The sequence below is a fragment of the Sus scrofa genome, chromosome 1, assembly GCF_054392235.1.
Source record: "Sus scrofa isolate SSC_HxYL_T2T_F1_AM1 chromosome 1, Sscrofa_HxYL_maternal_Yorkshire_Landrace_v2.0, whole genome shotgun sequence".
Classification (NCBI taxonomy): domain Eukaryota; kingdom Metazoa; phylum Chordata; class Mammalia; order Artiodactyla; family Suidae; genus Sus; species Sus scrofa.
Genome location: NC_139383.1, coordinates 178,639,133 through 178,660,311, shown reverse-complemented (window position 1 = coordinate 178,660,311; position 21,179 = coordinate 178,639,133). Strand labels below are relative to the sequence as shown.

General features: G+C 53.0%; 1 protein-coding gene across 27 annotated transcripts in view; it reads left to right on the top strand.

The window, feature by feature from the left end:
• Nucleotides 1-21,179, top strand: part of TLE3 (TLE family member 3, transcriptional corepressor) — a 47,459-nt gene that overhangs the window by 6,579 nt on the left and 19,701 nt on the right. For 14 of the 27 annotated variants that reach the window (XM_021100779.2, XM_021100747.2, XM_021100738.2 and 11 more), the window contains 2 exons: nt 15,185-15,247; nt 16,752-16,856. In XM_021100779.2, coding sequence (XP_020956438.1) covers nt 15,185-15,247; nt 16,752-16,856 — 168 coding nt within the window. The remainder of the gene's footprint in view (nt 1-15,184; nt 15,248-16,751; nt 16,857-21,179) is intronic. The other 13 variants (XM_085018605.1, XM_085018559.1, XM_085018583.1 and 10 more) reach the window with 1 other exon arrangement.

Sequence of the window (21,179 nt, the reverse complement as noted above, 5' to 3'; positions counted from 1 at the left end):
CACGAAGCTCGTTTAGAAACTAGCACTCCAGAGCACCTGTAGTGCCTTGGGTTGGAGGCGCTGATGTTGTGAGATGCTGGAGCAGGCCATCTCCCCCCTACCCCCCCCCCCCCATCACCAGTGGGTGCTGAGGTTTTGGAAGAGCACGTGAGGCTTTTGGACTTGGGGGCCATGTGCCAACACTTTCCCATCACCCAGCCACTCTTCCTCTAACTTTGTCTTCTGACCAGGAGAGCTCTTCGGCTTCTCATGCAAACCTTTCAAGTTACAGATGAGGAAACTGAGGCCCTGGCAGGATCCACTGTGTCCAGAACCACCCAGGTGCACATTAGCGGAGGAGCTGCTACTGCTCCTCTCCCTCCTGACCCCAGGTCTGGTAGCAAAACTCAAGAAACGAAGAATGTTCCTTTACTGACTAATGGTACTCTCTGTCTTTACTTTTTGTGGCTTCTTTCTGCCTTATTGTCTCAGGAGGCTGAGGCTACAAACCTGGTTACACCAGAGTCCAAAGTCCCCCATTTCAGGTTGTATAACCGTATCAGCTGAATCGTCCTTGCCCACCGATCCTCTTCCGAATTGCCAGCTATTTGCACAACTAATGATTCAGTGTGTTTAGTAATAAACACGATGCATAGCTAGCCGTCCCGGAGGTAAGGTTCACGGGTAAGGTAAAGTGGTAAAACCTGTGAACTTTTCACCTGAGGATGAGTACGGCCAGGGGGTGGCCGTGAACCCAGGGCTGGAGAGGGCGGTGGGACATCGCCTTTTGTCATGTCCTCTCTCTGGGTCTTCACGCCTGCCTAGAAAGGGGCCTGAAGTTCTGTGGCTGCTGTGAAGGTGTGGATGGCCAGAGGGAACCAGCGGATGGTGTGGTTACAAAAACCCTGCCTAGGAGTGGAGTCTTTGTCAGTAGGGGGAATGTGGGACTGTTTGAATTGAAGGGGACCTGAGTCCCCACACTAAGGCAGTGCCTTTTTGTGTGGCACCTGGGTCGAGCCAAGAAAAAACTCCTTTGAGTATCATTTGGGCCAGAATGCTGGCATCCAGGAGCCTGTCTATGTCCCGGCCAGCCATCTGCCTTTTCTGGCCTTGTCACTCTCCTCCTGAAAGGTCTCTCCTCTTGTTACTTGGTCCTGGAGTGCCTGACCCTCTCCACTTTGGAGTCCGCCACGCTCAAAGCTCCCTTCACCCTGTCCACCTATGAGGAGCCCCCTTTCCTCATCCAAGACTGCCTCTCGCCCCAGCCTTCCCGAGACCCTGTTCTTTCTTGCGGGTGGGGCTGTCACAGCAAGAGTCTCTGTGCTTCTCTGGCATTTTCCTTTCTCATACACTTGGTCATTGAGATGACCTGGGAGATGGACACGTGGTCCTTAGGCTTATCTGCCAATCAAGGCACCTGGTCCTTGGTGGGGACCTGGCTCCTTTTTGACGACTCCCTGTGACTCCTGCTGGACCCCGAGCTCCTGGAGGGCACAAAGCCCTTCTGTTTGTGGATTTCTCCTTCCCCACCAAGTACAGGAAGGGTCTAATCTATGTCAGAGGCCCTTTGTTCCCTTTTAGTGTAGGGAGAGCATCAGTTGAGGGATGAAGTCCCTTTCCTTTTGCTTCCTGTGCAGGGCAATGTTTTTCTATCCTATTTGCACAAACTCCTGGGATGCCAGAGGCCAAAAGGTGATCCAGGCCAGACCCCCCCCCCCCAACCTGCCTGCAGGAGTTCCTCCCACACCTGGGGGGCTAGTTTTTGTAGCTGTGGGGAAGCTCCTTTTCTGAGGTCTCTTCCACGCACTTAGCATATAACAGGTGCTGACTAAACAGGATGGTTTTTCTTCCTTCCTTAGAATGACTGAGCTGTCTGAGAGTCCCCAAGCCCTGTGAGTTGAGGGGGGGGGGGTTGTTCACTGTGGGCTGGCCACTGGCTCTGCAGGCTTCCTCCTTCCTCCCGCAGCTCAGCACCCACTTTCTTCATCAGGCAAATGAGAGGGTTGGACTGATTCCCAAAACGGTTATTAGGGGCCTGGGATGTGCTTGTCCCACAGACACCATTCCCTTCATGGGCGAGTCGGGCATCTCACTAGGTCATTGCAAAGCAGTGAGGTAAGTGCTAACAGGGCTGGTGTCACAGGAGAGGAGCAGCCGGGGACAGAACGGCTCATTCTTCTCTGGGAAAGGGGAGTCGGGTCAGAGAAGACTACACCGAAGGGCTGTTATTTGAGCTGAGTCTTAAAGGGGGGGGCTGCGTCCATGAGGCAGGAGCCGGCTGTGGCTGCTCCTCTGGGGGTGGCAGTGAGGCGTGTACCGGAAGACATGGGTCCACAAGTGTTGGGAAGGCGGGGGAGGAGGGTTGCACTTGGGGTGGGAGGCGAGGTGGTGACATGTTGCAGCAAAGTGATCTCCAAGGCCTCTCTGCTCTGCCCCTCATGACTCTGTGGCTCCTGTGTCCCTAGATGGCTCTCCAGGGCTGGCCCGAGTCCATCTGCTGGGCTGGGGGTGAGCGGCACTCCCTGCCGTCTGTGGCTTCCCCTGCCGGCTTCCCCACCGTTGTCTGCTGGTTTGAACCTTATTCCCCAAAGTGGCATTGTCTTCTTGCTCATATTGGTAATTCCGTAATGACTGGTTATGACCCGCCCCCTCCCCCATATTTAATTCTCATCAGCGCGGCTCTCCACTTTGCTATTAATGATAGCAGCCAGCAAAATAGCTTTCAACATGCCATTGACAGTCTGGTTTAAGAGAGCACTTGAAGTAGTGCTAGACAGCTGAAAGCACCCATAATTGTGTACCAGAGTGAGAACTGCACGCTCAAGGGCCTTGTTTTTATATGCTTAAAGGGACAATATCTTGTTTTCAACAAATGCTCTCTGAGACTCACAGCCAAGATGTTCTCTCTCCCTTTCTCTCTCTCTCTGCTTTGCTCCCTTGGCTTTTGCTTTTCCTTCTCTTGCCTTTCAAAATAAATGTTCCCTCTCAAGTTGGGGCTAAGGGGGAGCTTAGGGAAAGGGGAGTTCCCTGCCACCCCAGAAGTGAGGGTGAAGGAGCCATCCACTGCAGACAGCAGAGTTGCAGGGTGGGGGGGGGGGGTGCTGGAGGGACGCCTTCCTGCTGAAGGGCTTCTGGAGGAGGCAGTAGAGGAGTCACAGTTCTCAACTCAAGGCAGTGAGTTTGCACAGTCAGCATGAGGGTGGAGCCGGCAGGCTTTCTAAGCTGTCACCTTGTCACTGTGGATGTGCAGGCAGAAGCCACCTGTGGGGAGGGGGGCAGCCTTTGGTGAGTCAGGTTGGGGACTGCTAAGCCCCTCAAATCAAATTCCAGGAGGCTGTTTTTTTGCTGAGGCCCCTCTGGAAATGGTGAGGGGCTTACTTTCTTCAGGGGAGGTTCATCCCAGCTTTATGGGGTTAACCATGGGACCCGTTTACTCAGCCCCGAAGGTTCTGCCTGAGAGCTGATATCTCCCTCCCCTTCACCCCACTAACTTTGACTTTGAAGATGGAACAATCTTCTGAGAAGAAGCTTCCTTCACCTGCTGTCTGTCACCAAAGCTTCTTCTCACCAGTGGCATCCTTTGAAGAGCAAAGGAAGAAAGCTAGTTCTTCTGGGAGTCGGGCTGAGACCCCAGGGGAACCTTGTTGGGGTTGCATCTGGCTGTGGCCACTGCCTATTCTCTCAGAGACGCCCCATGTCACTCACCCATCACAGAAGTGACCCAGACGGGGGCCTGGGCAGCTGCCACCACCTCGAGATAATCCCCTGAGAAGGCATTTATCGAGGGTAAAGACTGAAAATTTTGATCTAGTGAACATTATAGATGATAATAATATAGCTCTTCATATTTCTGTAGCATGTGATTGTTGGCAAAGCAGAGTAGACGTTTCCATGTTAGAAACGTACACCCCCAGGCCCTTGGGCCCAGGACAAACGCGCTCCAGGTGGAGAGCATCAGGATGACCTGTATACTTAGGGGGCCCACAGGGCTTGAGCTGGGGCTGGGGTGGGAGGGAAGGAGAGAATCTGGGCCCTGAGGACTGAGACCATTTTTTGATCACAGGGACCCCTGAGCCCGTAGTGGATCACAGGGTGCCTTTTGTGGGGGACTCCAGGACAGTTGCGTTCCAGCATGGGGTCTCCCCGACTCCACCATGGACCTTTCTGAGAAGGATACAAGGCTTTCCTGGGTTTCTTCAAAAGTTGGGATTATAGGAAGAGACGTGAAAGTGTCATAAACCTTTATTTTAATATGTCTTAAGTAGGAGCTTAAGCATTTCTTTTTAAATAGAGCTTAGGCATTTCTTTTCCCATCTCACAGGACAGACAGGGGAAGAAAGGAGGAGGTGGGGGGAAGAGGTAGTTGGGCGAGAGAAGATACAGCAGAGATGGGGGGGGGGGATAGGAATGGGGAGGAGCCGGGAAAGCTTGCTAAATTCGCCTTAGGAGCAGGAAGCCAGCATTAATGGCTTGGAGGTAAATTAGTAAATGATGCCTTTCATGCCTTAGCTATCTTGAGTTCCAAGTGTTAGGGCCTTATCGCCCTGCCCTTTTAAATCCTTGATAACCATTGTTCACAGCTCTTTGACTTGTTTTTTTTCTTTAATTCTGAATGGGAGTTCCACCAGCCCAATGGGAGAGGTCCCTTTTTAGTTGGCCCTGGAAGGCCTTCCTTTCTCTCAAAAGTAGAGAGTCCTTCCCACTGGTCCTGCAGCCTGGGGGCAGGGGAGGGGTCTTTCCTGCTTGGTTGGCTGGGAGGGCTTTGGTTTTAGACCTGCCCCAGTGAGGGCTGTGTGACAAGGGAACAGGTCTGGCCTGCCCCTGAGCCTGAGACTGGACAGATCATCCTGGCTGGGACATGCTTTGGGAACCAGTAGTGACCTCTGCTGGGGAGGAGCACAAGACAGATCAGTGTGGACCAGGGGGTGAGAGGCAGGAGTCCTCCTTCTAAGGTGGGGGTGGGGTGTGGGACTCTCAGGCTTCGGGTCCGGGAAACGCTTTGGCAGACTCTTGGGCCTGGGAGAAGCTGCTGTGATGCCGGTGGTCTAGAAGGGGGGCCAGACAGCCTGTGGGGCAAGTCGGGGTGAGATGGAGTAGGTGGGGAGGCAGCTGGGCAGGGCTGATCAGTCAGTGGTGCTTTGTCTTCTCCTTCGACTCCTACTCTGAGAAGAGCAGAGGCCCTTCGTCAGAGCTCCCTCACTTAGAGAGGGCTGAGGTCCAGCATTCATCTTGCTTGGCTTAAGAATGGAAGTCTTAGGGCAAGTTTCCAGAGGAATTGAGGTTGATGGCCTTGTCGCCCAGGACCTCACACTTCGTCCCAGAGAAGCAGGATGCCCATGAAGCCAACCCGAAGTGAAAAGTGTTAGAGTTTCCCCCCCGCGCCCCTCCACCCCAGAGCTGCCCTGCCCCTCGCCAGGTTCCTCTCACTGTTGGCGTGGATGCTGGCCTCTGTGTCACCTGGGGCTTGTGTATGGCACCAAGGAGCCCAGACTTCAGGATTTCGTGGTGGTGGTGGTGGTCTTGTGTCTGGATGGTCCTCTGTCTTGGCCTTTTTTGCTTGCTCTCTATTTTCGTGCTTGGTTTTATCCTACTTCTCAAGGGACCTCTACCCAGCTCTCCCCATCCCCCTGACCCAGCATTGCAGGAACACTGGGCATTTCCTGCCTCCTGGTGGTGGATCTTCAATTAACCCTTTTTCCCAAAGGTGCCAGTGGAATCAGAATTTCTCCATCAGAAGACTGTTGGTTCTCAAAAAGGAATCCTGGAAAGTCAGGTGCAGAGCACCAGAAGCTGGGGGATGCTGTGTCCGGTGGCTAGAGACAGGCTTGAAGTCAGACACACTTAGGATTGAGTTCTAGATCAAACCTATTGGCTGTGTGACTTGGGGCAGCCCATTTGCCCTCTGTGAACTGGAGTTTGTCATGGAGATGATGAGGATGCCTCTTAGAGCAGTGCCGCCTGATGGAACTTCCTGGACGTATCTATCTTATTGTCCAGTATGGTAGCCATCAGCCACAGGGGGCTATTGAGTGCTTGGAATGTGGCTGCTGTCAGATTGAATTTCAGTTACTATTAGCTAGCCACACATGGCCAGCGGCTTCGTATGTAGGACTGTGCAGTATAACACTCCTAACGGGAGTGTTTAGAGGATGACAGGAGATGTTGTGTTGCAGGTGCTTAGCATAGTACATACCTTGCGTGTGGGAAAACCTCAGCAAGGGATTCGCACAGCAGGACAGTCCCCAAGTTGCCAAGGCCTTAGAGAGCGAGGACCTTGGTGTTCTGGATGTTGTGAGACTTTCCAGCCCCTTTGTCATTTGTGACGTACTGGCTCCACATGCCAGCCCTGCAGTGTAGATACCACAGGCCCCACCGAACAGTAGGCACACAGATTCAGTTTCTCGAGGTTAAGTGCATTGGTTGTGACCTCACTGTGGACCAGGGGCAGGTCCAGAACCGGAAGCTGGGCTCACTTCACTCGGACCAGTGATCTTTATCCACATCAAGGTGTGGTCTCTTGTGGTCTCCGCACTGGCCCAGCCCAGCCACCTGCACATCAGGGCTTTGATTCCAGTGTTGGGGTAAAGAATTGGGTAAAGCATGAGCATCAGGATGTGTAGATTAGGGTTCCTCGGGCTGAACATGGTCAGCATTTAAGGGCTGGATAATTCCTTGTGGTGGGGCAGCCCTGGGCGTCCTAGGATATTCTTCATCTTTTACCTCCTAGTTTTTAGTAGCACTGCTTCTATTGCGACCCTCCAAAATGGCTCGACATTGCCTCATGTCCCTCGGGGAGCAAAATCTGCCGTGGTGGAGAACCCCTGATGTTGGGGGAGGAATTCTGGCTCTAGAGTCACTGTCTCGCTTTGTGACCTAGGGCAGCTGAGTCCTCTCTGGGCCTCATTGTCTTCATCTGGAAAATGAGATGTTGAAAGTGATGGTGGTTTGGGAGGAAGCCAGTCTGCAAGCAAGCTGATCATATAAACAAGTTTCTAAATAACTGATTTTGATTTTTATGGCCTATGAAATGCCACCATTCCTGCCATCCTCCTCTGGGGAAGAGGGACGCCTCCGACCCGTTTAGTCTAAAGAGAGGGACATGCTCTTGGGTTGTGGGTAGGTAGGTGGGTGGGTACAATGGGGCTGTTTGTGCCCACAGTGTCCCTGTCTCTTCTACCTCATCTTCCCCTCCCCGCCCACCACCCAGGTTTCCCAGAGAACCCCTGCCCTTAAAAAGCCGGAGCCCTTGCTTCATTTGTAGCGCTGACCTTACAGGGAGACCCCCAAAATTTAACGAGCTGCCTCTGCAAGGGTAATGTGACTTTTACAGCCTGTTGAGGGGCAAAGGGAGATTTGCATAATGTTCCAAGGGGGATTAGGTGGCTGGGGGTTGCCATGGCAACCCCACAGGGATGAATTGAGAATTTTTCCTCCTGGCAGGAGTTGGCCAATGGAGTCTGGGAAGGTGGGGGAGGGGGGCAGGGGGTTATCTGAGGGGAAGGAGGGGAGGGAGGGATGGGGGGTGGGGGGAGGGGGGCGGCGGCGCCTGGGATGAATGGGCAGTGTTGGGGGAAGGTGTAATCTGAAAAGGCTTTCCCTGTTTCCGTCTACACAAGCAGCCTCTTTGAGGGCCATTCCCTGGAGTGGGGGTGGGAGGCAGGCAGAGTTTAATGTGTTTGGGAACCAAGAAATTAAAGTGAACAAATATTTAAAGATTATTGGATCTTGTTAACAGGAAGCCCAATGGATGGAAACTGAGAGTCTTGAGAAATGAAAGTCTCCGAGTCTTAGAGCCAGGGAGGGACTTACTGTCGTCTTCCCAGGTCTCTCCCATGAAGTGATGTCCATCCCCTTGTGCCCGTTGGGCTGCCATTGACTGCTCCCCAGGACAGGGCCCTGACTTGCACAGCCCCTCATTGGTTTTTGAGAGCTAATTATTATCTTGGACCCAAATCTGCCTCCTTCCTGCAGCGGACGCTGAGGCCCTAGTGCAGGACACGCCCGGGGCGGGAATGCAGGTCTCTGGACTTTGCATTGCCAGCTCTTTCCAGGGTCAGTGGCCTAGATGCTCCCTCTGTTCCCTGACCCGTGCCACTCCCACCCCCTCACTCAGCCTCACCATTCCCAATGCCCTTACTTCCTAAACTCTTGGCAGAAAATGTCAGAGATTTCTAGTGGGCACAGGAAAGGAAGTCGGATTTCTTCCAGGGAGCATGTGGGATGGCGCTCAGCTCCTCGACCCCCTCGCCTTTCTTCTGCCCAGGAGCGGGAGGAATCCTCGTTGCCATCCTTACCCTGTGTGATGGGGGCTACAGCCAGTGTCCCTTTTCCTCTCCAGCGAGACAGATCCTCAGGGTCACACCAGGGTTGGGCCTTTTCTTGTTCCCAGCCCTCCCGGCATAAAGAATTCAGCAGGCTTCCTCGGAAGCATAAATATTTAATGGCGTTGTAGTTATATATAATTTGATCAATATGTCAGTGCTAAAAGGGCCTTTAAGGAGGCTCACCTATCACTGAGTGATCGGTGATGTAAATGTCCTCAGCCCCTCCAGGAGCAGGGGTCATTATCTCCCGGCTGCTAAGTGGGTCATTTATTCACCCCCTTCTTAAAAACACCGGGGAGCTGCTCTCCCCTAGAGCCTTTGCATGGCAGAGATGGAGTGGGGCCTGGGAACCTTTGCTGGAGGCCTCGACCCTTCCTGTCTCTGGGCTTCCTTCCCACGGGCGATAAAACACCCATGTGCAGAGTTCCCATTGTGGCTTAGCAGTAACAAACCCGAATAGTATCCATGAGGGTGTGGGTTCCATCCCTGGCCCCACTCAGTGCGTTAAGGATCTGGCGTTGCCGGGAGCTGCGGTGTAGGTTGCAGATGTGGCTCAGATCCATGTTGCTGTGGCTGTGACTTAGGCCAGCAGCTGCAGCTCCAATTTGACCCCTAGCTTGGGAACTTCCATATGCTGCAGGGTACGGCCCTAAAAAGGAAACAAAACAAAACAAAACAAAACACCCACTTGCTTTATTTCAGTGCTCTGCTAGCTCAGTCAGGAGAAAATGCCTGGCAAGGAATTTCATCTTGTAGTCCAATAGTTAAGGGCCTATCAATTTAGAATTGCCTAGGAAATGCAATGGAATATTTTAACTTAAAATTGCCCCGATGCCTTGTTCTGGATTCTTCCTATATTTGATTGCCTGGTGACTGTGGTGCCTGGTTGCTGGCGATTCCTCCTGCACAGCCCCAGCCTCTCCCTGAGCCCCTGTGATTTTAATTCAAGATGAGGCAGACTCACCTTGAATATCTGAGGACTTGTGTCAGAGGGCCAGGTAAAACCTGATTCAAATTCAAGAACCCCGGAACAGGAGTTCCCGTCATGGCTCAACAGTTAACAAACCCAACTGGCATCCATGAGGACATGGGTTCGATCCCTGGCCTCGCTCAGTGGGTTAAGGATCTGGCGTTGCCGTGAGCTATAGTCTAGGTCACAGACATGGCTCGGATCCCCCATTGCTGTGGCTCTGGCATAAGCTGGCGGCTACAGCTCTCATTGGATCCCTAGCCTGGGAACCTCCATATGCTGTGGGTGTGGCCCTCAAAGACAAATCAACAACAACAACAACAAAAAGAACTCTGGAGCAGACCAAGCGTCCACCCCAGACACACATGAGGGAGTGCACAGTGGAGTAACCCAAGGCCCTGCCACCAGGATGTGACTTTCTGTGGGTCATATGACATGTCAGTCACAGAGCTGGCTGGAAAACCACCATTTCCACATGGCTTGGAGTGTAACTCAGGTCTCACATAGGTCCCTTTTCCTCATCTCATTCTTACGCACATCCACAAACGGGTCTCCAGAATCACTGCACGCTGTGCTGACTATGCCATGAAGAGATCCTTGTTTGAGAAGTGAAATCAGGACCCTAATGGCAGCCCCTGTGCTGTCTCATAGACGGGGAATTGCTCTTACTTCCCGCCAAGTGAAACATCTTCAAGAGCCCTTGCCTCACTGTCGAAAGCTTCTTGTGAATCACAGAAGGAACGTGGACAGTAGCTGCTTGACACAGATAGGACCCTCTTGCCTGCTCTGCTCTGTAGTGCTCAGTTAGGCTGATGGATGCACTTGAACGGGCCATGCTATGAAGACTGGTCCTTGGGACCGAACCCCAGCCAGCTGCAGCTTAGCCCACACCCAGCATCCGTCCATGCCTTGCCTCTTACTCTGCTTGTCCTTTAAACTCATGCTGTGCTCTGTTTTACTGAACTTTCTGGAGCAATCGACGTGTCACAGAGCGACTGAGGAGGGTTTGGCCTTCTCAGACTCTAAATGATGGCTCTGGGATCTTACGAGTTATCCACTTTGTCCCTCTGTTTTGCAGACAACAAAATTGAAGCCCAGAGGAAGGAAGGGATTTGGCCCAAAGCCACACAGCGAGATTGGAGACAGAGCTGGGAATAGAGGCCAGGTCACCTCTGTGTGGCAGGGGGTCATGATATGCTCTTTAAAGCAGCCAGGTTCCTCCCTCTCCTTGTTTTTATCTGGCTGAGGTTAAAATGTGTGCATTTTCGAAGAGCTGACAGGGCAGTTTAAAACTAAATACCGGAGAGAATCTGGTGGAAGTGGCTGTCAGATGTGTCTTGAGCAGTCAGTTAAATAATTTCAAAAAAAAAAAAAGTCAAAGACTGGCCAGGTGCTGCAGGCTGGGAGCAAGAGGTTGCCAGGGTGTGGACCGAGAGCCGGTCCCATCTCCCTTCATTCAGTGTCCTGAGTCAAAGGCCCAAGGGATGGGAACAACAGTTAGTGTGAATGCTAGGGCGTTGCTGGAGCAGTGCACTCTGAGAATGTCCCACTGCCCTTTGTGTACAGTAAGATGTTCAGAGGCCCTGCTTTAACAAGGAGGTGATGGTGTGAACAGGAGTTACCTACGGGCGTGGAACAGACTGCTCTTTGGGAAATGACACCAGTCCCCCCCCCCCCGCCCCCCAACTCTTTTGTACTCCGTCATTTACTTGCCTAACAACCACAATGGAGGCAGATGGTCCTCCCAGTGTCCACTCGGGAGCTCAGGATCTCGAGCTTGCAGGGTCTCTGCACACACTTCTCTGTCTGTGGTGAGTAGGTGAGTTCCTTCTGAGGCACAATATTTTTCCACCAGCAAAGCTGCCTTCTTTGAACCACACTTGAAAAGGAACTTTCAAAGGCAGCACCCGGCTCCGCAAACACCTTTTTCCAAAGGAAGCCGTCGTCCCGCCACCCAGCCTCCGCCTCCTCTCTGCTTCTCTTTCCGAGGCTCCGACTCAAAGGCAGTGGTTTTGTGGGACCAGGATGGAGGGAAGGATGAAGGCCCAGCCCAAGAGCCCCAGCTTATCGGTAACAGGGTGGCGGTGCCCTGAATTGCCAAAAAGAGTTTTCTAACCTAGGATCTTGTTCCAGTTGGTGACTTGTGACCCGTCCCGTTGGTTGAAAGTCACACGTCTTGATCCCTTTTTTTCTTTCCTTTCTTGGAACTGATGTTTAGAGCTTGTTTGAGTTGGATCAAATGCTGTTTTAACAGCTGTTCTAATCGGAAATGCTGTCAATTATTAACCCTGACAGTAGTTTTTCTTTCAAAAAGACTTCTCTGAGTTCTCTCAAAATGTCTCAAAATGTCGAAATTTGGCTTCTTTGTAGGAAGTCGCTTCGTGAGGTTGCTTAATTGCCAAGTGTCAGTTTCCCCCTCTGAGAACTGGGGATTTAGAAGACGCGCCTTCCCTATACGGTTCTTGCGAGCTCACACGCCTAAAATGTGTGGAACAGCTTGGGTCAGCGGATGCTCGCCGTTATTATTATCATTGTTGTTGTTAAGAGTGCCTCTGTCCGGCCAACTTTCTGTTTGTAGGAGCTTCCCCTCCCGTTAATCACCACCCTCCAAAAAATAAACATTAAGAGAAAAAGTCGGTTAGTGAACAGTTTTCCTGTTCATTCTTTGACACACCCGCGTGCCCCGAGCCCGTGCTCAGGGCTGGATGGTCTTAGGTAGAGGAGGCCAAGGCTCAATTCCTGCTTCCACATGGTGGGGAGACCAGGAGGGGCATGGTGACCCATGGCAGGTGATGACACAGTCACAGCTGGGAGGGATGGGATTTGCATACTGTCTCCCCCGACCCCCGAAAAAAACCCAGAACCCAGACCCAAGGACAAGGACCAACTGCTCCCTCCCCTTTGCCGGCCCCCAGCTCTGTACAGTCCTGACTCATGGTGTGCCAGAGTCCTTCCCTGCCACGCAGGGAGGTTGCTCTTCATTGAGTCTGAGCCGCAGAAGAGAGCCTGAATGTGGATACCCCAGGCTTCTGGAACATTCCCTATCTGTCCTGTTGGCGCTTGGTTCATGTGTGTGGTGTTGGGAGGTAAAAACTGCTCTCGAAGAGTGGAAAGGTGAGATGAGAGGGGCTTCTATGGAGCGACCCCAGCCATGGTCACCTCATGGCCTGGATACCAGGCCTTGAGCCAGGCAAGGCCACATGAAATCCCAGAAGATCCCTTTTGCTCATAACTAGAGGATGCTGTGCTCTGGACCAGGCCTTGCAGGGAAAGATCCCACCTAGGGGCACCCTGTGGCCACATGGTTGCTAATAAAAGATGTGCCAAGGGAGAAGGTTACTTTTCGTTTTGTTCCTTGGCCTACCAAGATCCTGACACTTGACCTGTTTGCTGGAGGAAGTAGATGACAGTAGGGACTCTTCTGACCACCCACCCCAGAGAGCTGTAGTTGCCGAGCGGCCTAAAGTGACCGGGAAGGTTCAGGGCCTACTGCCTGCTTTCCTGGCTGGGGAAGGGCCAGCAGCCTAAGACCCACTGGGCAGCTTGTGGCTGTTCTGGCTTGACCACTGCCTCACCCCGTTAGCAAAGGACTTGGGCTGCTGCCTACCCTGCCTCCCAGTTGTATGTCAATACTATCCACCACAGCCCTTCCCCCAGATGCCACCCAAACTGAGGCAGGCCCAGGTCCCTGGCCAGGGGATCCTGTAATATGGAGTCTCAGAAAAAGAAATGCAGGGAGGCCAGTGAGATTCTTTTGGCTCAACATTTCCTGAGCACCTACTGTGTGCCAGGCACTGCTCTGCCAGCCATTTGAGGTAAGAGGCCTTGGTGAGCTTCCCTAAGCAGTGAGAATGATTGATTTTGTTTATTTCTCTTTGCTTCTTGTTTTTAATAAAACTTCCATTCTTATTTGGCACATAAACCTGTGACAGTTGAGTGATTATGTTGCTCTGTGCAGGTTTGGACTGAGCTGATTGTTTCTAGAACTCTGGCATATACAACCCTAACTCTTATATTTCATCCACTCTTGCCACTCTCTATCAATTGGGGAGAGGAAAAATGAACAGAAGTGAGAAAGGACCCTGTTTTGGAGGATGGCTCTTCCCACTTCCCTAGATTAATCATTTATGCAATAATTAGTACCTTCCCAGTTTCCTTTACAGTATGAATGGTGGGCAGCAGTGGGCAGAGGCTGGGACGCTGCTACAAACTGCAATGCAAGAATAGCCCCATGCAACAAAGAATTGTCTGGTCCCAAATGCCAATAGCACTGATGCTGACAAACCACTCTGTACAGGGTCCTTGCTAGAGTTTACCTCGGGTGTGCAAATGTGCCCCCGAGTCCCAAGCATCCCAGCCAGCATAATACACCCCCACACCCACCGAAAGTTTGCATACACGAGGACCGCTGTTGGCACTCAGTGGGCCTGGGAGATGAGGGACAGTCTTTCGCACCGAAGACTTGCTTCACCCCAGATGCCCGTGGGAAACACCAGTCCTGTTCCGGAGGGTCCAGAGTATTGCCAGAGAGAACAGTGATCCCTGACCCCCACCCGAGAGCCCCTCCTGCCGGGAACAGGTGGTCTGTGTTGGAGCCTGCACTGCAGCCAGCAGCCCTGGGCTGCAGGGCTGCAAAAGCCCTTTGGATTCCTAGTCCATGGCCCATCTCTTCACAAACAGGAAGCATCCTCATTGCTGGCTGGGGGCACTTGAGGGGGGTGGGGGTGTTGGCCCCAGGAATTCTCCTGAGGTCCAGGGTCTGTCTGTAAGCCTTCAGACAGCATTGTCTTTAAGTGCACAAGGATTTCTCATCCAGAATCATTTGACATGCAGATGATCACAGATTTTTAAAGGCTGTTGTCATGGTTTTGTCTCTGAAAGATTGCTATGTGCTGATGAGGGCTTTGAAGCCAGCTCTGGGACCTCAGCCCTGGCGGCCTCGGGTTCAGAATGAGATAAGAGAAGCAATTCTATGACTTGTCTGTCAGTGGTCCTCGGCCTTCCTGTCTGGTTCAGTTAACCATTTAGCCCCATTCTTTTTTTTTTTTTTTTTTCCTTTTTCTTTTTTAAAAAATTCTCCATCAGAGATGCTTCACATAGAACACAGGTGGCCAGAACTCTTGATGTTTTTCTGAATGTGATCTTTTCTGCAGTGTTAGGGCTAGGGCAGAAAATCCATCGGCCTTTCTGTGATCAGCTTAGAGCAAGGGCTAGGGATCCAATGAGTTGTGTCCTGAGTGGCATCTTAGAGAAGACAGTGCTTTACCCTGAAGAACGAAGCGTCAGTGCTAGGGTTTCAGGCTGGGCAGCACATGTAAGGGCGAGAGATTAGTCTGGGGAGGAAGAGGCAGCAGTGAAAATGGGGGCCGAGGGAGACCCTCTAAGCCGTGTATCACCGTGCATGGGGCTGGCCCTGGGAACCCTTGGACACATGCAGCCGGGGGCCGCCCCTCACCTCTTGACTTGTCTGGGAGCCCGAGAGCCTGTCTTGCTGTTACCATGGGGGCTGCTGGGCCTGGCAGTTCCTTCTCCCACATGGCCTTTCACTCTTATGCTAGGTTTTTCTGCAGTGTGCGGTGTAGGGGTTATTCTTGTTTAGTTTTGCGGTGTTGATTTGGGCCTCTATCTGGAGGAGACCAACTGTACCGTGAACCAAATACAGAGACCACCTCTGATAGGAAATTGGAGCTCCCCAAAATGTGGGCAGCCTGGCTGGAGGGAGTTGGAAGAGATTGCTTCATGCCATGGATTTAGCGAGGCCTCCTGGCAGGAGGCCCAGTGAGGGTGGAAGGATGGAGCCCGTCGAGGGTCTGTGGTTTTGGGGGGTGGGGGTGTTGGCCCTTCCACTCTGTGACATTTCAGCGACTTGATTGATTTGCCTGAGCCTCACGCAGTCTCTTTTCTTTTGCAGACAGAGATTGCGAAGAGACTCAACACAATTTTAGCACAGATCATGCCTTTCCTGTCCCAAGAGGTAAGACTTTCTTTTACCTGGTCCTCCTTTTCTTTCCAGGGCTGCCCACTGGCTGCCTGGGTCTCGCTAGAGCCTGACCCCTGTCCTTTCATGCGGGCTGAAGCTGACAACCTGGGCTTGAGAGAACCTTCTCCGGCACATCAGAGGGGCCATTTGCTCCTCCTTCCACCGGAACTGGTTCTCCGCAGCTGCCTGAAGAGAGACCAGGGTACCTCTCTGCCTCCCCACCCCCAGGCCCCATCCCAACCAGCATTCCCAACCACCACTTCCTCATGCCCCAACTTCCACATTGGGAAACATCTCAGAGCTAGGAAGCCTGGCCGGTCAGTGCCAAGGGTCGGACCCTCTCAGGGGAACCATTAGCCAAAGGGGACCCCAGGCCCAAGGACAGAGTGTCCTCCTCGGAGACATCACCAAGTCGTTACATCATCATCTAAGCACACTTTCCAAGAGGCTCCCACCTGAGTCCCGGCTGGGCTAGCAGATGGAGGAGAAAATCATCTCCAAGGGGGCCCTTTGGTTCAGGGCAGACAGGTGGGCTGCCTGAGAGGGCCCCTTTTCTGTCTAGCAGAGCTCCCTTGGCTGGGACAGGCCCTGCCCTCCAGGCCCCCTCCGTGGCTAGGACCACCCCCCGCTCCGTCCTGGAGCCGTAGGTCTTAGAGCCGAGGAAGTGACCCATACCTGATGGAACTCATGTAAAAATAGGATATAGTGATGTCCTTGGAGCTTGCAGCCCACTAGTGGGATGGCAGCTTACAAAGTGGGTACCACCTCAAGGCTCAAGGGAATGAATGCACTAAACAATTTTTTTTTTAAAATAGACTTTATTTTTTAGAGTTGTTTGAGATTTGCAGCAAACCTGAGTGGAAGGTACAGAGATGTCCCCTAGCCCATCCTACCCTCACCATCCCACACCAGAATAGCTGATGAACCCACATGGGCATATTATCGCCCAAGTTCATAGCTTATATTAGGGTTCACTATGCCATTTTTTTCCCTATCCAGTCACATGCTTTGTTGTGTGTTTTCTATTTAGATAGTCAGAGGTTGAGTATATATAGAAATACCTGTGCTTTTCTTCTGCACCCTTTGAATGTAAGGTGCAGACATCCTGACAGACTCAGCAGCTCTCACTAGTCTACTCACATCTCCTAAAAACAGGACACCCACCTACAGGACTACCGTGTCGTCACCATATTTAGAAAACTAACCATTATTCAGTAACCTCACCTAATAGCCAGCTCACTCTTAAGTGCCCGGAAGGAAGCTGTTTTGTCTCTGGTGGAAAGGGACAGTTGACAAACAGCCATCTTTTGCTTCATTTCTATTTTAACTTAAAACTAGGGGACATTTTGATTACAGAAGTAATTCTGGCTCATTGCAAAGGGTTTCAAGCAGAAAGTCCCTGTTCCCCCCTGTCCTGTTTTGGTTAGGGGACCGTGGGGGCTGGGTCACCGCCTGTCCCGTGGGGCCACCTCTAACCCGCCGCACCCGTCTCTTCCAGCACCAGCAGCAGGTGGCGCAGGCTGTGGAACGAGCCAAGCAGGTCACCATGACGGAGCTGAACGCCATCATCGGGGTACGTGGACTCCCCAATCTGCCTCTCACCGTGTGTATAGCCCTTTTATTCCTCTCATTTACCATAACCAGAGATGGACCCTGACCTCAGCTGGCCTCAAAGAATGGCGGCCCCAGGGCTCCAGCTTCCCCCAGCATCTCATGGGCTCCGACCCACTTAGAGACCTTCCCCATTGGCTCCCCAGTTGCCTCCCAGTCTCCAAATTAGAGGGGTGCCCGACACACCCCACTCCACTTCTATAGTCATTATCCCTGCCCCTCCCCTGGCCTTTGGTATCTTCCACACTGAGGGGGGTGGGCCTGGAGGCCCACCTTGGAGGCCAATCCAGCCTCCTCCTTTCACCTCCCCCTGGGGTGGGGGTGGGGGGTGCTGTCCCCTCCCTCGCACAGGTCTGCCCTTCTTTGGCCACCTAAGATCAGAACTGTCTCTGCTGAACTGTTGATGTGAAACGTGCTGTGGCATCTGGGTCTGGGCCTTGCTGTGCCGTGCGCTGAGCTACCTGGCCGAGTGTCCATCACGGGCCCGTGTGAAGTCAGCCAGGGCTCCTGGATTGGTCTCTGTAAGGTTCTAGAAGTCAAGTCTCAGCCGGGAAGGGAAAAGATAAGGCACAGTGCCCAGTGAGGCCCACTTCTGGTCTGACCCCTCCGTGAAAGGAGGAAGCCAAATGGCTGTCCTTTGGTGGCCCTGCAGTGGACTTTGGATGCACCTGTCCTCCTTTGGTCCCTAAAATGAAGGGCGGGGGTGAGATCACTGTTTCTTACTCACCATCGGCTGAGAACAGTATAAATTCCAGGGCACTCACCCCAGAGTTCTTTTCCATAGGTCTGGGGTGGGACTGGAAGTCTGTGTTTCTGGCGTTTTCCAAATCATTCAGGCTTGGGAAGCAGTGGACTGGTTGGCTGAGGTCCCTTTGGCCTTCTGGTTGGTCCTCATTCTTTTTGTTCTTAAGTACAGTCATTATTTCGAGGTAGAATTGAAGGCCCAGAGTCTTCTGCTTGGTGAGGCGTACGATGATGCTGGGCTCTTCATTCTGGGGCAGAAACCTGGAGATCTGTGTTCTAGTTACGCCTCTTCCCCATATGACCTCAGGCAGGTCCCCTCTCTTCCATGGGCTTTTAGTTTCTGTATCTGTCAAAGGAAGGGGTGGACCAGCTCACCTCTTTGGGCCGAGGATGCCGGGAGGGTGGGATTGGAGACAGCGATGCTGATGGATCCTGACCTTCCAGCATGCCACTGGGGCCCGGGACAGTTATGGGGCTCTGTCTTTCTGGCCTGTGTCCCCCGGCAGCCACCCAGCGCTGTTGGGGATGGGCAGGGGAGTGTTAGCCTCGTCTGAGTCCTTGCAGTGTTGGGGGAGGACCAGGCCCTCACCTGCTGTGTGGGAGGAGCAGAGAGGAGGCTGGGAAGGGAGTGAATGGTCAGTTTTTAGCCATTGAGCTGGGAGGTGGAGCCCCCAAGAGGGAAACCGTAACACTGTAAAGTTTGAAGTGTCCTCTGAGACCATTAGCCCAGGGTACTTCAACTTCAGCTCTCATAAATTTTGGGGCCAGATGCTTAGTGGGGATACACAGTAGGAGGTTGAGCAGCAGCCCTGGCCTCCACCCACTGGATGCCAGTGGCACATCCCCCAACACACACGTTAGGACACCCCAAATGTTTCCAGACATTGCCAAGTGTCCCAGCAGGGGGTGAGACACACAAAATGGCCTGTGGTAGAGAACCGTGGATCGAGCTGATGGCCTTGCTTACAGAGACAGTGATTTGCAGATAGTCACACGCTGTTCAGGAGCTCAAGCCAGGCCAGAGGCCCAGGGCTGTCTTTCTGCTCAGGGCTATCCTCTCCCTGTTCCCACTCCGTCCAGCCCTGGTATGGAGCCTGCGTCCTCCTCCTCAGTGACCAGTCACAGCTCGGTGGCTCTGCGGCTAGTGGTAGAGGGTACAGGGGTGGGCAGTGCCTTCTCCCGAAATCTCTCCTTTTCCAGCTCCCTGTCCCCATCCGCCTTCCAGGCTGAGCCCTCCCATCCCTGCCGTGGTCACAGTGGGGTCCCCTCTCCCCCTCTGCCTTTCCCTTTGGAATTAAAATCCTCTTATGAAAATAATTCTTTTTTTTAAGTTCTAAGAAAAGAGTGGAATTGGGGAAGAAGCACTGCTTGGATTAGCTCCACTTCCTTCGAGGAGTATTTAGGAAGCTACGCGTTAGGTCAAGGCAGCTCGAGGCAGATATTGGAATTCAATTAAAGCCAACGAGTGGGGCCTGTGACCCCCATTTTCAAGGTAATTGCTTCTCTGGCTCTGAGTGAATGCAGCCGTCGCCCTGTCATTAAGCAGGCAGCCGTCTAATCGCTGTGCCTGACAGAGCCTCACAAGGCAGGAATTACGGACGGCTGAGGACGGCTCACGCCGGGGAGCCGGGCTCAACTGCATCCAGCGAAGAAGGAAGGAGAGGGGCTTGCGGGCTTGCGGCCGGCCTGACTCAGAAAAGTGATGGGAAGAAGGTGGCAGGGGGCTGGGAGGGCTGGTGGCCACAGGTCAGGAGTCCTGCTCCAGCAGGAAGGGGCGGAGGAGGGAAGGGCCCAGGAGGCTCTTAGAGCAACTAGAGGCCGTCCCCATGGTGCTGGTGGATTTGCCCCTCGGAGGGGAGAAGTAGCCCAGCCCCCTTGCTCCGGGATTTAAAGGGGACTTAGGGCAAGTCACTTGGTTCCTCCAGGCCTGTTTCCCCATTTGTGAGAAGGTGGAGAAGGCTAGGCCAGTTCATTGTGATGTGCCCACTTCCGTCATCTGTGGCTCTCTTTTTTGGGTGTGGGGGGAGGATTCCGAGTGGCCCGCTTCAGAGGAGATGAGAGCTCAGCTAGACTCATCTGGGGTGGGCATGCCTACAGCGAGGAGCATATTTATCACACAGATTAGAGCACTTCTAGGGCCTCCCCTCCCGGAGAGAGAGGCCAGGAACCAGTGTCCTGTGGGTGTGAGGGGAGAAGGGACAGAGGGACAGATGAAAGGCCAGACTTGCTGGTCTAGCCTGCGGTGCTGCTGGCCATGCAGGCGTGCGTCTGGGGAAGGCGGCTTCGAAGCTGTGTCTGCCTGCCGGGCCCGGCAGGACCAGTTACTGTAGGCTCTGGTGCACATCCTTTTTTCTTGGATCCATGTTATTGGAGGGGATCCTTAGAGGGTCAAAAGATTCCTGAGCGTAAGCGGGGAAGGTCTTGTCCCTTGGTCAACAACTTGAGGACGGCCTTCCCAGGCAGATTAAACACCAGTGAGCTGACGTCCTCAGCGAGTCCCAGAACTCGTGTTTTACGTTGCTCTGGGCTGGTCCCGGGTCAGTGACTCTAGCAGGTGGAGGGGGACTCACTCCACTTGCCCACTGACAATTTGGCCTCCGTTTCCCCCTTGGAAATTATTAGTGGAAGAGATGTTATAAAGTTTGACTTTGTTTTTTTGGGGGTTTTTTTGTTTGTTTGTTTTTTTGTTTTTTTTTTTTAAGCAGGGGGCAGGTCAGAAAGAGGGAGGTGGTAGCTTGTCACAGACTGCACAGGGTATTTGGAAGCCAGACTCTCAAGGGTCTCGCATTCACTCCAGAATGTTGATGAGTCTGGTTCAGCTGATTGATTGAATTTTACATGGGGAAGAAGGATGGTAAAGAGAATCCTTAGAATGAACACATCTGCTTCTTCCAGCCAGGCAGCCGTGGTGGAGGAAGCAGGGCTGGGTTTGAGTCCTGGCTCTGGTTGCTTTGGCTCAGCAGAGTCCTTTCACCTCCCCAAGCCGGTCCGCATCTCTGAAACGGGGATAACGGGTTGTGGTGAGCATTCCAAGCTGGTAGAGAGCACAGAGGCACCATTCAGCGTGGAGCTCTGGGCCCACCTCCGTGGGCAGGAAGTCGAAGGACCAGGCGGAGGCCGGGGCTGCCCTCCCTGTCTGGGAGGGTGGGAAGTCTCCATCTGATGCAGTCAGGACTGTCTTGGCCTCCTTCTGGTCTTGGCTCTGGAAATGCCCAGACAGCTTCACTAAGTTGAACCCACATTATGAACCTGAGAAGTGAAGCATTAAATCAGGTAGCAGCAGCAGAAAGCATGATTGCATAATCCAATTACACAGGCTCGGCTCTCGGCAAGCAAGAGCCTCCCCATCGGCCTCTCCTGTAAGTGGCTATACCTTCCGAGCCCAGGATATGGACACATGGCACCTGTGAGGACAGGGACGCACGTCTGCCCCACGAGACATGACGTTGAAGGCTGGACAAGGGAGTGCTCACCAGTGGGCTTGCTTCCAGACTCCTCACACCTCTTTTGGGGTTGGGGGGATTGTTGACTGCCTTTGACATCATGGATGGAGAAATCCTGGCCTTAGAGG